A 17,436-nucleotide genomic window follows, 5' to 3' on the forward strand; every position below is an offset into this window, starting at 1 on the left:
CTGTTCACACATACAATGTCTGGGAGTCTTTGAAAACATGTTGTCCACTAGGAACAGCTGTACTTTTGCATTTGCCCCCTGCTTGTCAATGTCGCCACACAGCGAGGAGTTCCTTCTGTTCTATCCTGTTCTCCTCTGGAGCTCAGGCTGGCCTCATCGATATCTCCTGCTGTAAGCAGAAACCTCTCACTGAGAAACTGGTCTTTTTTGAGTGGACGTTCGTGCCCAGGTGAGTCAGGAGTTTATATGCTGATATTGATGCCTAAAAAAAAAGCCAAATCCAAAAACAACTAGATGTACCGCATCGCGGTACAAAATATGACCGCCGCTTAGGCCTGCACTGGCTTTCCACAAAAATAAATGACGTGGAGTAATTTGGCTGTATTGCGTGTTTATGTATATACCTAAAAAAAGTAGTAGTATGTGCATGTCTGTCTGTCTGTGTGTGTGTGTGTGTGTGTGTGTGTGTGTGTGTGTGTGTGTGTGTGTGTGTGTGTTTGTGTATGTGTGTGTCTGTGTGTGTGTGTGTGTGTGTGTGTGTGTCTGTGCGTGTATGTATGTGTGCGTACATGTGTGTGCGCGTGTGTGTTTGTGTGTGTGTGTCTGTGCATGTGGATTTGTATGTGTGTGTATGGGTGTGTGTCTGTGCGTGTGGATGTCAGTGTGTGTGCATGCTTGCGTTTGTTTGTATTCCTGCATGTGTGTGTGTGACAGTATCATCCTAATGTCACAGTGTCTGGTGGTGTTTCCCCGGGTATCCACTAGATGTCCTCCTTTCCCCACGGAGTCATTCACAGGAACTACCTTTCCCACAATTCCAGTCTGTTATTTCACCCAGGTGTTTGTAATCTGTTAACCAGCTGTATCTCGTTGTCATCTCGTCTGTTCATGTATTTAATGCCCTGTTTGTTCCATGTTCTGTGTGTATCGTTGTTTATGTCACACCGTGTCGGTTTCTTGTGTTCTCTGAGCCTGTTATTGTTTCGTGCTGCCTGTCTGGATTTTGAACCCTGCCTGTTTTTTGACTACGACTCTGGATTACCCCTTAAATAAATTCACCCAACTGCAATTGGATCTATCTTGCTTCTTTCCTTGTGTGGAACGTGACAGAACGATACACCCATGTTTGGATCCAGCAGTACGGGGGTTCGTATCCTTCCTCCCACCACTGTGAAGGAGAGGAGGGGAAGAATCCAAAATTTAAGGGCCCTACGCCAGCAGGGTCAAACAGTGAGTTGCTTATCTCAAACCTTTTGGACTCTATCTAGAGGTATGAACTATAATGATGCAATCCTGAAGGACCTTTTTAATCGCTGTCTGGATGACCCGTTGCCGCAATGGGAGATGAAGGGGGTGGAGATCCTTGATTTTTGGGGATTTACTAGGTATCTACACCATCGTAGCCAATGGGATACACCTGCCTCGCCTTCATCTCCAAGCGAGAATGCATCGCCGCTGCCCAGCCCAGAGAGTGCATCGCCGCTGCCCAGCCCGGAGAGTGCATCGCCGCTGCCCAGCCCGGAGAGTGCATCGCCGCTGCCCAGCCCGGAGAGTGCATCGCCGCTGCCCAGCCCGGAGAGTGCATCGCCGCTGCCCAGCCCGGAGAGTGCATCGCCGCTGCCCAGCCCGGGGAGTGCATCACCGCTGCCCAGCCCAGAGAGTGCATCGCCGCTGCCCAGCCCAGAGAGTGCATCGCCGCTGCCCAGCCCGGAGAGTGCATCGCCGCTGCCCAGCCCAGAGAATGCATCGCCGCTGCCCAGCCCAGAGAATGCATCGCCGCTGCCCAGCCCAGAGAATGCATCGCCGCTGCCCAGCCCAGAGAATGCATCGCCGCTGCCCAGCCCAGAGAATGCATCGCCGCTGCCCAGCCCGGAGCTCCATCAGTCATTAATTCCGTCCAGACCTGAACAAGCACCTCACCATCGAAGACGGCGGAGGGGGAGGAAAACCTCGGGCCTCTCCAATGACCTGGAGGCTGTCCCCAAGCAGCCCGTCGTCGTCCCGGAGGTCGTCCCCGAGCAGCTCGCCGTTGTGCCCGAGCTGCTCGTCCTACCGCCCCCGCCCACACCTGCCGAGTCTGTGTCTTCGGACAAGATGGCCGCCGCCGAGCCTATTCAAGTCCCGTCTGCCCAGCCAGAGACTATTCACGTCACGTCTGCTCAGCCAGAGACTGTTCATGTCACGTCTGCCCAGCCAGAGACTGTTCACGTCACGTCTGCCCAGTCAGAGATGGTTCACGTCACGTCTGCCCAGCCAGAGACTGTTCACGTCACGTCTGCCCAGTCAGAGACTGTTCACGTCACGTCTGCCCAGTCAGAGACTGTTCACGTCACGTCTGCCCAGTCAGAGACTGTTCAAGTCACGTCTGCCCAGTCAGAGACGGTTCACGTCACGTCTGCCCAGTCAGAGACTGTTCACGTCACGTCTGCCCAGTCAGAGACGGTTCACGTCACGTCTGCCCAGTCAGAGACGGTTCACGTCACGTCTGCCCAGTCAGAGACTGTTCACGTCACGCCTGCCCAGTCGGGGACTGTTCACGTCACGTCTGCCCAGCTGAAGCCAGTTTTTATGCCTGAGCCGGTGGTGTCTGTTCCTGAGCCGGTGATGTCTGTTCCTGAGCCGGTGATGTCTGTTCCTGAGCCGGTGGTGTCTGTTCCAGAGCCGGTGAGGTCTGTTCCAGTTCCAGAGCCCGAGCCAGTGTCTGTTCCAGAGCCCGAGCCAGTGTCTGTTCCAGAGCCCGAGCCAGTGTCTGTTCCAGAGCCCGAGCCAGTGTCTGTTCCAGAGCCCGAGCCAGTGTCTGTTCCAGAGCCCGAGCCAGTGTCTGTTCCAGAGCCCGAGCCAGTGTCTGTTCCGGAGCCCGAGCCAGTGTCTGTTCCAGAGCCCGTGTCTGTTCCGGAGCCCGAGCCCGTGTCTGTTCCGGAGCCCGAGCCCGTGTCTGTTCCGGAGCCCGAGCCAGTGTCTGTTCCGGAGCCCGAGCCAGTGTCTGTTCCGGAGCCCGAGCCAGTGTCTGTTCCGGAGCCCGAGCCAGTGTCTGTTCCGGAGCCCGAGCCAGTGTCTGTTCCGGAGCCCGAGCCAGTGTCTGTTCCGGAGCCCGAGCCAGTGTCTGTTCCGGAGCCCGAGCCAGTGTCTGTTCCGGAGCCCGAGCCAGTGTCTGTTCCGGAGCCCGAGCCAGTGTCTGTTCCGGAGCCCGAGCCAGTGTCTGTTCCGGAGCCCGAGCCAGTGTCTGTTCCGGAGCCCGAGCCAGTGTCTGTTCCGGAGCCCGAGCCAGTGTCTGTTCCGGAGCCCGAGCCAGTGTCTGTTCCGGAGCCCGAGCCAGTGTCTGTTCCGGAGCCCGAGCCAGTGTCTGTTCCGGAGCCCGAGCCAGTGTCTGTTCCCGAGCCGGAGCCAGTGTCTGTTCCCGAGCCGGAGCCAGTGTCTGTTCCCGAGCCGGAGCCAGTGTCTGTTCCCGAGCCGGAGCCAGTGTCTGTTCCCGAGCCGGAGCCAGTGTCTGTTCCCGAGCCGGAGCCAGTGTCTGTTCCCGAGCCGGAGCCAGTGTCTGTTCCCGAGCCGGAGCCAGTGTCTGTTCCCGAGCCGGAGCCAGTGTCTGTTCCCGAGCCTGAGCCAGTGTCTGTTCCCGAGCCTGAGCCAGTGTCTGTTTCTGAGCCTGAGCCGGTGGCGTCTGTTCCTGAGCACTCAGTGATCGCGACACTGGCCATTATGGCCACAGCCATGTGGTATGTGTGGGCTACGTATACACTTGGGCCGGTGGTGTCTGTTCCTGGGCAGGTGGTATCTGTTCCTGAGTCGGTGGTGCCAGTCCCAGTGCCTGAGCCGGTGGTGCCAGTTCCTGTGCCTGAGCCGGTGGTGCCAGTTCCAGTGCCTGAGCCGGTGGTGCCAGTTCCAGTGCCTGAGCCGGTGGCGCCAGTTCCAGTGCCTGAGCCGTTGGTGCCAGTCCCAGTGCCTGAGTCGGTGGTGCCAGTCCCAGTGCCTGAGTCGGTGGTGCCAGTCCCAGTGCCTGAGTCGGTGGTGCCAGTTCCAGTGCCTGAGCCGGTGGTGCCAGTTCCAGTGCCTGAGCCGGTGGCGCCAGTTCCAGTGCCTGAGCCGTTGGTGCCAGTTCCAGTTCCTGGGCCGCTGAGGTCTGTTCCAGTTCTTGCGCCATGGTCGCCCGAGGGGTCTTCACCGCCGTGGCCGCCCGAGGGTTCTTCACCGCGTGGCCGCCCGAGGGTTCTTCACCGCCGTGGCCACCCGAGGGGTCTTCACCGCCGTGGCAGCCCGAGGGGTTTTCACCGCCGTGGCAGCCCGAGGGGTCTTCACCGCCCTGGCCGCCCGAGGGTAAATCTCCGCCCTGGCCGCCTGAGGAAAAGTCTCCGCCCCGGCCACCGGATGGACTGGTTTCTTCGCCCTGGCCGCCGGATGGACTGTTCTCTTCACCCCGGCCGCCCGATGGTCTGTTGGCTTCGCCCCGGCCGCCCAATGGACTATTTGTTTCGCTCCGGCCACCAGAGGGACTGTTTGCTTCACTCTGTTTCCCCGATGTACTGTCTGTGTCACCCTGGCCCCCTTTGAGTCTGTTACCCCCTGTCTCTGTTTCCCTTCATGGACCTGGCCCCCCGTCCCTCCCCCTGATCCTCCACCGTGCCACCTCCCTCCTGAACTTTTGTATTGTTCCGTGTCCTGTCTTGGAGTGTCTGGGAGCCACTCCGTAGAGGGGGGGTCATGTCACAGTGTCTGGTGGTGTTTCCCCGGGTATCCACTAGATGTCCTCCTTTCCCCACGGAGTCATTCACAGGAACTACCTTTCCCACAATTCCAGTCTGTGTTATTTCACCCAGGTGTTTGTAATCTGTTACCCAGCTGTATCTCGTTGTCATCTCGTCTGTTCATGTATTTAATGCCCTGTTTGTTCCATGTTCTGTGTGTATCGTTGTTTATGTCACACCGTGTCGGTTTCTTGTGTTCTCTGAGCCTGTTATTGTTTCGTGCTGCCTGTCTGGATTTTGAACACTGCCTGTTTTTTGACTACGACTCTGGATTACCCCTTAAATAAATTCACCCAACTGCAATTGGATCTATCTTGCTTCTTTCCTTGTGTGGAACGTGACACCTAAACCAGCAACCCTTCGCTCAACAGCACCATCTACAGGCCGATGAGTGTACAGTCACTAAATGTGCACATAAATGAATTTATTTTATACCCCCCCATGGATGAAATTCTACGAAACTTAGCAGAGGATACCCCCAGAGGATGTCAAGTTAATCATACACATGAAATATGATGCAGTTCTGAACATCTCCACTGAAGATAGGGGTGATTAAAGCAGAATAATATTGCATTTTCATTTTTTATGGGAGGGGCGCAAATCACAAATGAGTGATTATGGGCTAGGTTGATGTGGACCCTTAAGAGCAACATACCATAAAAATTTCTTCATCCTCGGTGCCACGGTTCAGGTAGTTATTTAGGAAAAACTGCATTTTTTTGGGTCTGGGGGGGCCCAGCGCAGGGGGGGCAGTGGCCCCCGGGGACCAAACGAAATTTTTCCGTAGAAGTCTAGTGGGGCTACATGCCCACCAAATTTCATGTTCCCCGGTGCTTCGGTTTCCCTGGTATCGTTGACGAAAAATTTATGGGGGCCCCAGCGCGGGGGAGGGGGGGGGGGGGGGGGGGGGGGGAGTGGCCCCCGGGGACCAAACGAAATTTTTCCGTAAAAGTCTAGTAGACCAACATACCATAAAAATGTCTTCATCCTCGGTGCCACGGTTCAGGTAGTTATTTAGGAAAAACTGCATTTTTTTGGGTTTGGGGGGGCCCAGCGCGGGGGGGGAGTGGCCCCCGGGGACCAAACGAAATTTTTCCGTAGAAGTCTAGTGGGGCTACATGCCCACCAAATTTCATGTTCCCCGGTGTTTCGGTGTCCCTGGTATCATTGACGAAAAATTTACGGGGGCCCCAGCGCAGGGGGGGGAAGTGGCCCCCGGGGACCAAACGAAATTTTTCCGTAAAAGTCTAGTAGACCAACATACCATAAAAATTTCTTCATCCTCGGTGCCACGGTTCAGGTAGTTATTTAGGAAAAACTGCATTTTTTGGGGTTTGGGGGGGCCCAGCGCGGGGGGGGAGTGGCCCCCGGGGACCAAACGAAATTTTTCCTTAGAAGTCTAGTGGGGCTACATGCCCACCAAATTTCATGTTCCCCGGTGTTTCGGTGTCCCTGGTATCATTGACGAAAAATTTACGGGGGCCCCAGCGCAGGGGGGGGAAGTGGCCCCCGGGGACCAAACGAAATTTTTCCGTAAAAGTCTAGTAGACCAACATACCATAAAAATTTCTTCATCCTCGGTGCCACGGTTCAGGTAGTTATTTAGGAAAAACTGCATTTTTTGGGGTTTGGGGGGGCCCAGCGCGGGGGGGGGAGTGGCCCCCGGGGACCAAACGAAATTTTTCCTTAGAAGTCTAGTGGGGCTACATGCCCACCAAATTTCATGTTCCCCGGTGCTTCGGTGTCCCTGGTATCGTTGACGAAAAATTCAGTAAGGTGACGAAAAAAAAAAAAAAAAAACTTTGACAATCCCTATATGACCGCTTTCGCTAGCTACGCTAGCGGCGGTCATAATAAACATTTTTCACCAACTATGTACATACTATTTTAAATTGAAGATGGATTTTGTTTACCATTACATTACAGTACATTATAGTATAAGATGATAATACTATGATACCTTGATAGTACAGAAATTGTGGTATTGGCTTGGTACATTTAAAAAAGCATGGCATTATCATCATACATATACAAAACTACAGTATTAAAATGTTACATTATCAAAAAACAAACAAACAAAAAAAAAAACATGGCATTATCTCGATTCCTATTCAAAAACCATGGTAGCCTACTACATGGCATGACATTACAAATATCAGATCAACAACAGGTGATGTTGAATTTATGAACGTGTGTGCTGTTTGTGGCACTGCTACAGTGAGGTGATGGAGTCAAACATTTCCACTGGCTCAGATGGACAGCGTTTAAGCCAGACAGGCAGCAGATGGGGGGTTTATACACCTTGAATAATGAATTTCCTGACCAGGAAAAAAAAAGAACACTCTGAACTCCGTCTCCAGGGACGGGTCTAAAATATCCATGAGGTAGAGAGTAAACGGGCTGTTGATGTTTCTTAAATGCTTAACACAAATTAGGAGCTTTGGTGTGGAGCAATGAAATTGATAGATGTTCTACTAGATTAGATGTTGCAATAATCCACAAGAGACGATTGTTCTTATAGTGCCAGGTGAAAAAAGACTCCATGTCACCACACAGATTAATGACACGACAAATGATGTGTAGTTTGATTTTCTTGTCTACCACATTGTTCTTGGCATTGCTTGTGAAGTTTGGGTGGGCGAGAGTCTATACTATAAATGGATCACAGCAGCAGATGGAACAGAATTCACTCCAGACCATATCATGTTTTTAAGAATATTTCTGTATCAGAAGGTTGCTATGTATGAATTATGAGATTTGCCAAGGACAATAGCAATGGTGTGGGTGTGAATTTTAACATTTTAATGTATCATTCAATTAACTGATGTACTCTGAGAATATTATTCCTACTTTAAACTATACAAGAGCTATATTTTTAATAAAATATTTACATGATGTGTTACTGAGTATTGGCTTTAATCTGCTGATTAAAAGTTCCTGAGAGGCAGATATGAATGGTACAAAAAGTCCTGAGACAGGAATACCTCAAGCCAGAGGGAATAAGTTCTTGTTCTGTTATTGAAACATATTAGCTGCTTCCTAAACTGCTGATATAAGGAAGGAAAGCAAAGGAGAACAGCAAGAAGATGCTCACAAGAAGTCTGAATTATTCCTCTCTCGTTCTAGGAAAATGCTCGTCTATGACTTTATTCTGTGTTCTCTGCCCCCCTCTATTGGTATTACAGTATATTTACAGTATATCTGCATGTCAATTTACCATACTCAAAGCACCCTACTGGAATTTTTAATTCCAACACATATTGTGTTAAAGTCCCCCTGTGGTGAAAATCAAGCTTTTAATGTAGTTTACTGTATGTCTATGTCAAGTCAAGTCAAGTCACCTTTATTTATATAGTGCTTTTTACAATACAGATTGTATCAAAGCAGCTTCACAGTGATAACATGAAAATAATACAACAAAGTTTGTTTCTAGAAGAAAATTGGGTCATCGTCCACCTTAAGTAAGGCGGATCAATAATATTGTTGAATATTAAATGTCCCCAACTAAGCAAGCCAAAAGCCAAGGCAACAGTGGCAAGGAACCAAAACTCCATCAAGGTGACAGAATGGAGAAAAAAACCTTGGGAGAAACCAGGCTCAGTCGGGGGCCAGAACTGGCCAACGAACGAACAGTGTGTGATTATGATTCAGGCAGATCTCAGGCATCAAAACATTCAGAATATTATCCAGTTCCATCTGGTTGGAAGTTGGAGTCATCACGCCGGTATAGAGGTAAGTTTATTGAGGATCAGTGCTGTCGTGTCAATGAGGCCTTCACAGGGCTGATGAGGCTGGCACTTCAGGGATGCGTCGTGGATGGGTCCAGGCGCAGATCCACCATCTGATCTGGATACGGCCCGGATCCGGCTGACTTCAGTAAACCTCGGAATAAACAGAAAGACTAACATTAGCGTAGATACCATTCTTCTTATGATGTAACGGGCAGTGATGGAGTACTCGAGTCCTGGACTCGAACTCGAGTCCCTATTCTCTGGACTTGAGACCGACTCATGAATGTTTTAACATTCATGTAATCTCTGTATATCTGTATTATCATCTTTAATGCTACAGGGGAGAGTTGTGTTTCCTCCTGGATGAACTTTCACCGATGATCCTTCAGTGACAAGCACTAAAACACTGTAACGAGATGAATAATTGTGATTCGATGACCAAATGTTTTGATGGAAATCACTTGACTTGGCAATCACAATCATGATCTGGATATGTGATCATTTGCATTTAATCATTTAACACATGCTTTTATCCAAAGCAACTTACAAGTGATGAACATCACAATGTTATCATAAAGTGACAACTGATTTTGATTTCTGAAGCTTATGTTTATGGGCCAGAATCTAAACCAGAGCCCTGTGTGAAAAACTCGCAATTGAGAGATGTAAACTCGCAATTCTGACTTTTTTTCTCGCAATTGCGAGTTTAGGCAATTCTGAAATCTTTTCTCAGAAGTGATATAAAGTCGGAATTGCGAGTTATAAAGTCCAATTCTAAGGAAAAAAAAAGACAGTTTTTTTTTCCTCAGAATTGCAAGTTATATCTCACAATTCTGACTTTATAACATGCAATTACGACTTTATGTCAGTGTCACGCAATTCTGACTTTATAACACACAATTGCGACTTTATATCACACAATTCGATAAAAATAAAAAATAGAGATGAAAAAACAGAATTGCGAGATAAAAAGTCACAATTACCTTTTTTATTTTTTATTCTGTGGAGGAAACAAGCTTCCATAGGCTCCGTAGAATATTTATTGTGGTGAAAAGAAAACAATACATTTAAAACAGTGCCATCTAGTGGCCATTAGTTCAAACAGGTAAGGTACTGTGAAGGTAGGATTCCAATCCGTTTATTAAACTGGACTGAACTGTCAATCTACAAGTTCTAAATGTAAACTGACATCCTGAGGTGACATCCTCTACTGCAGTTTTCTGTGTTAACATCGTGACTGTGATGTTATGTTCATTGTATTTGGCTACAAACCACAAAGAGAGAGAGAGAGAGCGAGAGAGAGAGAGAGAGAGAGAAAATGATCCTAAGACAGTTTTTAAGTGAGTATGCGAAATTATATTTGAGAAGCAAACAAATGCTCTAATTTGACATATTTTTGACTAATGGTAATATACTTGTCATGTTCCTTATTTGTAAGTTGCTTTGGATAAAAACATCTGCTATATCAAGGGTGTCAAATCCTGGTCCTGGAGCGTCTATGCCCTGCAGTTTTTAGCTTAAACTTTTCTCAAAATACTTGCTTGGAAGTTTCTAGTAATCCTGAAGACCTTGATTACTTTGGTTCAGGTGTTAAATTGGGGTTAGACATCAATTCTGCAGGGCAGTGACCCTCCAGGAGCAGGACTGGACGTACATGATTAAAATGTAAATGACCATGATCTAGATCATCAAGGGATCACCGTCAAAACATTTTTGATCGACATTTTTTTTATTGTTTCTTCTCCAGGTTTTAGTGTTTTAATGCTTGTCACTGAAGGATCATCAGTGAAAGTTCATCCAGGAGGAAACACAACTCTCCCCTGTAGCATTAAAGATGATACAGAGATTACCTGGATCATTACAAATGGAAACCAAACATTTGTAAGAATTTTGAAACTAGAATATCTGTATGGAGGTAACTCTAAACCAGAACCCTCAAATATTCACCCAAGTTACACTGGACGGATAAAAGCTCTCAGTTCTCCTACAAACACTCACTCTCTGCTTCTGATGAACATCACTGACACTGATCTGATGCTCTTCTGCTGTATGGACTATAGGACTGAGCGATCTCACTGCACAAAACTGGACTATGAAGGTAAGATTTTTTCGCCGATTATTTCATTGAACACTTTTCTAGTGTATTTTTATCATATGTATTTGCATCATCTTATGTATCATTATGTTTATTTGCATGTATCAAACCTCAAACTGAATAAGAAATCTGTATTCTTCTGTGTCGTGTGTGTAGATGTGAGCACTGGAGATATTTTAAATCATGATTCAGTGATCCTCAGTATCAGCCCGTGGCTGCCTGTCGTCTGTGTGCTTCTCCTGCTGTTACTGGTGTCAAGTGTCTGTGTGTGTTGGAGAGCAACAAGACTACAAAAAGGTGAATATTACTTAAACATGATTTTATTTCCATGATAACATCAGACAGCTTTAAAATAATCTGATTACATTCAGTTACTCTCTCTAAAAAGTACTGTATACTCTTTTAATTCTTTCTAATAAATAATATAAAATTGCATAAATTATTCTTTAAATGATTCTTCTCCCCATTTAAAGAGAGGTTACGTTACATTTTAACATTAGATGTTAAATCCACTATTGTTTTATATAGAATAGTCTATACAGTATTTGATGCAATTACATCAGTAGTAACTGTAATAAAGTTTCTGAAAAACTAAGAGTAATATCTTAAAGTAATGCATTACACCTAACACTGATTACATTATATTTACTATGTTTTTGTATAATTGTTTTCTCTAAAGGTTGTGCAAGAACTAATGACCTGCACCAGGACTGGATTCACAGTAGTGTTCAGGTCAGAATCTCTCATACATTTCTGCTGTAATATAAGTTTGCAGGTTTCCTAGTGGTCAATATTTGAGAGGCAAAAATTAGATATTGTATAAATACATATATATTTTATTTATACAGCTGTACATACAGTACATAATGCACAAATCTGTACACAAGTCTTCTGTTCCAGATGTATACCACATTATTTATTTATTTTCACATTATTTACACATTATATCACATTATTTATATATTTTAATGTATATATAATATATATGTATTATTTAAATGTTCTTTCTGTTCTTGTCATAAATGTAAATATGCATGTAAGAGCTCCTGAAAAATAAATAAGAATAAATTCCTCGTGTGTTTGCGCACACTTGGTGAATAAAGCTCATTCTGACTCTGATTTTGATTCAGTTATCTTTAAGCTGATCACATTCTCGTTCTTTTTGCTTTCCAGGGTGAAATAAAGTTTGGTCACTTTATGATGAGACGTGAGGAATGGACACTGACTGAAGTTATTTATACACCACTGAATAATATTTGTTAAATCATAATTTCAAAATTCTGTATACACTTAACATGTCTTGCGCTCACACACATTAACAAGTTATTGAATTTGCACTGAATATGTTAAAACAAATGATCCTGTTGTGATTGTGGCATCATAAAGCACCAAATTCTGACTAAACTTTAAACAACATTGGCTTGATGGATACATTTATTATGATGAAATTTACAAACAGTTAAAAAAAGCAAAAAGCAACACTTCTAAAGAAGTGCATACAAACAAAGAAGTAAAACCTTTGGGTGCATTTGCTTGTGGGTGATGTCTAGGTAATGACTTTTGAATATCCTAAATGTTTTTAATGCCAACCATATAGTTTAGTGACCGTCAACCACATCTTGTTTTTCATAGTTGTCAGTCACAATGTACATTTATAACCACATATAGCGCTTTACCACAGTGAACCACTAATGTGAAATGTGCTGTTGTATCTGAGCTACAGACCACAGCCGGTCCAGAAAGTGTGTGATCATTTCAGAGAACAACAGATGGAAATTCTCACCACAAGACTGCAAATGAGTTTATATCTTCTTATTTTAATGCATGATGTTTGTTAGAAAGGACAATATGTGGATTGGTTCAGTTAATCAGTTTACAGTTTGGCCGATTGGAAATGGAGCGTTCTTTGATCGCATTCTGTATATAATTTAAACAGTTTAAATAAGATTATTTTCATCCTGCTAAGAGAAACGATGTGAAGTTGATCTTTTAGTCACTGGCTTGATTTACTGATGCATAAACAGTATTGAACGATTTTGAGAGAAAGATAATGTCTTCTGAAGTTGTGTCTGAACTTGAATAATTACACTAATAATGCCCAGAATGGTACCAAACTTCTACAGAAGTACAAATAGGTTCTGTACTCATAAAACGAGGCATTGGAAAGTTTGTAAGTACATCAGGAGTTTATTTAAATAACACTTGCCTGATGGCTCATGCTACCGCTAACCCGGACGTCGAGGTCACTTCCGTGATTTTGGAAAAGCACGTAAAAGTCCGGGCAGAAAGCGATGCATTAGTATGTAGTGTAACGACACCCAGTTCCAGGAATGCACTAATATTTTGTTGGTAGTACCAGTTTGCAACAATTATTAGTGGGGGGTGTTTGGCTCGGGGTCATGGTGCAAAGGACCCTAGGTTGATTTTACTCTGAACCATCCCTCTAAGGCAGGAGAGTGAAATTAATACAAAACATCCATGCAATGCAAATTGGTTTATTGTTATCTGTTATATTATTGTCTTTTGTTCAACAGGGTTCATCTGTTAAAAAGTAACAAGCTGAATACTCTGTAGGACTGACTTTAAGATTGAAAAATTGTACTTATAAGTAGACTTATAAGTTGGCACCCTAGAAAAACCCAGTCAGTCCACTACAAGTTTACTGATAGATGATGCTGGTTGGTGGCGTGGAAGTTTGGCGTTTGTTTTGAGCTCTCCTGTAAAACAAAGCAAAACAAAACAATATGAATACAAGAATACTATACAAAATATGCAACACTTTATAAGATTATGTTGTTACAAAGTCAGGTATGTTTCACAACACTTGTTGGGTTTAACTTACAAAAGCTGAATTTCCTCCTTCACCCATTGTTGTCTCCAATCAAGACAGAACTCTCCTCGTTCAGTCTCAAAGCTGTTAAAGAGAATGAAAAAGTTAAAACAGAAATCTAGCATCAGATGCTGTTGATCTCTAGTCATGACATGTTTTCTTTAGAGAAGAACTGGGATTCTTACATGACGGCCTTCACACATGGAGGACTTGGTTTTAGCAGCCTGAAACCGATGATAGGATCAGTAAACTGTTCTCGAGTTAGTCTGGAGACGGCAGTACAGCATTTTATCAGCTTCTCATCAGCATCTGCTGAAACTGAAGAACAAGGTAAACCTCAATATTCTGCAATGTTCCATCAGATATAATAATATACAAACAGTTTCAAGCACTTTACCTGTTATAGTCCAGATCACAGATGCAAAAACCACAACAGCCAAACTCCTCATGAGGATCCTTTGTGTCTCCATTGTCACAGTCGATCTTCAACTCTCACTGCTTGTGTCTGAGAGAATATATGCAAGAAACTTGCTGGTTTATCTTAAATAGTCAATAAAGCGGAACTTGGGCTACACCCTGTCTTTTGCAAGCACATTTATTTTTTGTGGATGATTTCATCATTGTTCTGTTTCATGTGGGTTTCAGTATAGTTTATTTCTGAGTAAACTCAGTAAACGCATGATTACTGATTGAATTTAAACAAAATTGTCTGATGTATTAAATAGGGAGTATAGGGTGTGATCTCGGTTTTAGGAATACCTGGTTGACATTTATCCACACGGCAGGAAAAATTGGGCTACACATGGAAAAATTGTCATGCCCACTGTCAGTGAGATGGCAAAATAATTCATATGGATTTGGAATGATGTGAGGGTAAATAATTTTACTTCAAAAACGAAACTTCATTTATAGCTAAAATATACCAATGAAATGAACATATTCAGCAATGTCATGCATATAATCTTCAGCATTTTCTGTATTGCTGAGTGTAGATGAGATCACTGAATATGTAGAGCAGCAGGATACAAATAATATCAGTCATCATGATTCAGTGATCATCAGTATCTGTCGTCTGTGTGCTTCTGCTACTGTTACTGGTGTCTTTGAGGAACTGGATTGCAGAAAGGTGAATTTCACTTGATTTTAGGCAGCATTATAATAAGCATTAAAAGCTGACGACTGTAAGACCAGAGGCTTGTCCACACAACAAAGCATCAGGGGAAAAGAAAAGGGGCTGAAGGGAACCAGCGAAGACGGAGCTTCTGCATTTACTTCAGCTATTTTCTTCTATATCTGCTGTACAGCGGAAACAAACTTTGTTGCATTATTTTCCTGTTATCAATCTGCTTTGAAACAATCTGTATTGTAAAACACGTTATATAAATAAAGGTGACTTGACTTGATTGAAGGACTGGCTGAATTTTGATAAGGAGATGGGAGAGGGAGGTTGGGAAGAGACAACTCAGACTCTAAACAGGGCGATGAAACTGGACTTATGCTGGGCAGGACCAGTGGTGATGAAGGCACAGATGATTCAAGGATGGGTAGGACCAGTGGTGATGATGGTAACACAGATGATACAGGGTGGGGAGCACTACCTCTGTTTCCCAATTGATAAGCCATTCCTCCTCAGTGTCCAACTCCACCAAAACTCCCACTGGTACGGATGTAGCCGGCTCACACACCTGGTCAGACTTTCTTTGGGGTTCAGGCTCCGGGTGATGGTCTGCGCTATCCTCCTCCACCACAGCAGGTGTAAACTCCTTGTCTGACTTGTCAGGAGTTACTAATAGTAGGCTACAGTAGTTACTAATGGATGATGTTAGTGGTAGTGTAGAAGTCAGGAGCTAGAACACATGAGTTTCAGCTGGTTTATTTCTTTGAGCTCTGCTGCTGCTGCAAAAAGATACATTTACATTTACAATAGGTACATTTTCTGAAGTAACTGAGTGGTGTTTACTGTGGCAACAACACTCAATATCACAATGCCATAATCATCATGTCTATCCCATCAGCACGAGAGGAAGCATACAGATATTCACTCAGTCGACTCACCTACATTCCTTGACAGTTTTTCAGCATCCCTCCACCACCCCGACACCTCACTCTTAGCTTGTTCCTTCCACAGCCAGGAATACGGGGGGAGTACTCTGGGTTTGGGCCGAATACCGAGCCCGGAGCCCTCTCCTCGGACTTATTTGTAAGTGTGAACTCGTGAAACACACTCTTTGAGTTACTTCACTTAAACTAGATTTTTCTTCTCCCATGGTTGTCTCCAATCACTACGGGCTGCTCCCTGTCCATTGCAAGCACATTTAGTTTTGTGGATGATTTCATCATTGTTCTCTTATCACCTTCTGGATCAGTCACACTTTATATTAGGTGTGTAAGAGCCATTATGCTCTATTTAAATGTCTGTTGTAGTTCCACTGGAGAACACTGGGTGGAGTATGGGTTTAGGGTATAGGTAATCAGAGCGCAAGAGACGTTAGGTGTAATGGGGAAGCAAACAATTTTTGACCATGTCAGGATCATGTAAGGACATGCTAACTGGTGATTGCAATGTGTTTGAGCATCAGAACTGAGACAAATAAAGAAGATAAATGCAGTATTGGACTGGATGTGTATTTGTTTGGAACCACGCGTCAGATAACCCTACAAACACCTATAAGTGACAAGATGGTCATTTGTTGCTACAAGGTGACCTTAACTAACATTACAATGAGAACATTTGGTTTAAGCACCGAAACATGGCGGTATGATCTTCTTTCAGTACTTTTACAGTTCTCTTACGAGAGGTTCTCTCGTATTGCGTAGTTGCTTACGCTACGGGAAAGCCTTTCTTTCTCGAGATACTGAAGCCAAAAATTATCCTTAATTTTTATAATCTTGTCAACGCAGTGCGGCAGCCTGCAGACCTAGGGCAAGCTTACTAGCGTGCCCATTGGCTGCCCTGCGGCAACTGCAGCAGCCTACCGCTGAGCCCTTGGCGTGACGTCACGACCAATGAGCGCGCTTGGCGCGCTTAATGCGTCACAGCCCGCGAAAAGGGGTGTGGCTTAGCGTATATAAACAGGGCTCGGAGGCTGCTTCTCTGATTTCTGTCTTTTCAGCGAAGCTCTACGCATCGCTGCTCTCTGAGGAAGCCGCCGTCGAATCAAGCGACCAGCACGCCGAGGATCTCAGCCTGAGGACGCCGGCCGCCTTCGCCGTCTTCAGCTTTCCCTGCCTGCTTCGCTATCCGGCGAATATATCCTTTTACTGCTCTGTGTTGTATGTGTTTGTGTGTTCGCCCCGCGACACACTTTGCATCTAAAAGAGCGCGAGGCGTTGTTGCAAATGCCTCGCTCATCCTGTGGCTCGTGCAGAGCCGCGCTCAGCGACGGAGACCGCCACGTGATCTGCGCTCTCTGCCTGGGTTTCGACCACGCAGCCCGCGCCCTTCACGGGCGGCTGCGAACAGTGTGAGGACTTGCCGATGTCGACCCTGCGGGCTCGACTCGCCATGTTTCACGATCCTCCACCTTCTCCGGCTGCCTCTTCCGGGCCGCGTAAGAAAAAACGCCGCTCTCAAAGGCCTTCCGAGCCGGTGGTTATAGCTGAGCGCTCGCCGGAGCCCCTCCCGCGAGCCTCGCTCTCTCCTTCTCCCCCGCCCTTCACCGACGCGCAGCGGCCGGCCTCTGCCCGCACTGCCGTCGCCTCAGGGGATGAAGCAGACCAGCTGGTTACTCCCCTCTGTCAAGCCGCGCAAACGGCGCCGCTCACAAGGGATGTCAGAACGGACGGTCACGGGCTATAGCTTCCTTTACGTTACAAGGAAGCTACCCCCCCCCGGATGACGCACGCCCTCTCCCCCTCTGTTCGAGCCGCGCAAGGCGCCGCTCACAAGGGATGTTAGAAGTAGACGGTCACGGGCTGGCTTCCTTTACGTTATAAGAAAGCTACCCCGCGTCTCGGTCGCGCGCGTCACTCTCCGGCCACCTCCGTTTCTCACACATTTCTCAGTCCCCTCCTAGCTCAGGCGACTAGAAATATCTATAT

General features: G+C 45.9%; 1 protein-coding gene across 1 annotated transcript; it reads right to left on the reverse strand.

Annotated features, from left to right (window-relative positions):
- Positions 1-13,044: 13,044 nt before the first annotated feature.
- Positions 13,045-14,064, reverse strand: LOC308682890 (uncharacterized protein). Its single transcript, XM_081352861.1, has 4 exons — positions 13,793-14,064; positions 13,581-13,713; positions 13,408-13,479; positions 13,045-13,282 (listed from the first exon to the last, which is right to left on the reverse strand). Exons 1-4 carry the CDS (start codon positions 13,863-13,865, stop codon positions 13,225-13,227), a joined length of 336 nt encoding a protein of 111 aa, XP_081208987.1. The 5' UTR covers positions 13,866-14,064; the 3' UTR covers positions 13,045-13,224.
- Positions 14,065-17,436: the final 3,372 nt, after the last annotated feature.

The sequence above is a fragment of the Scardinius erythrophthalmus genome (genome assembly GCF_964197995.2).
Source record: "Scardinius erythrophthalmus genome assembly, chromosome: 22".
Taxonomy (NCBI): domain Eukaryota; kingdom Metazoa; phylum Chordata; class Actinopteri; order Cypriniformes; family Leuciscidae; genus Scardinius; species Scardinius erythrophthalmus.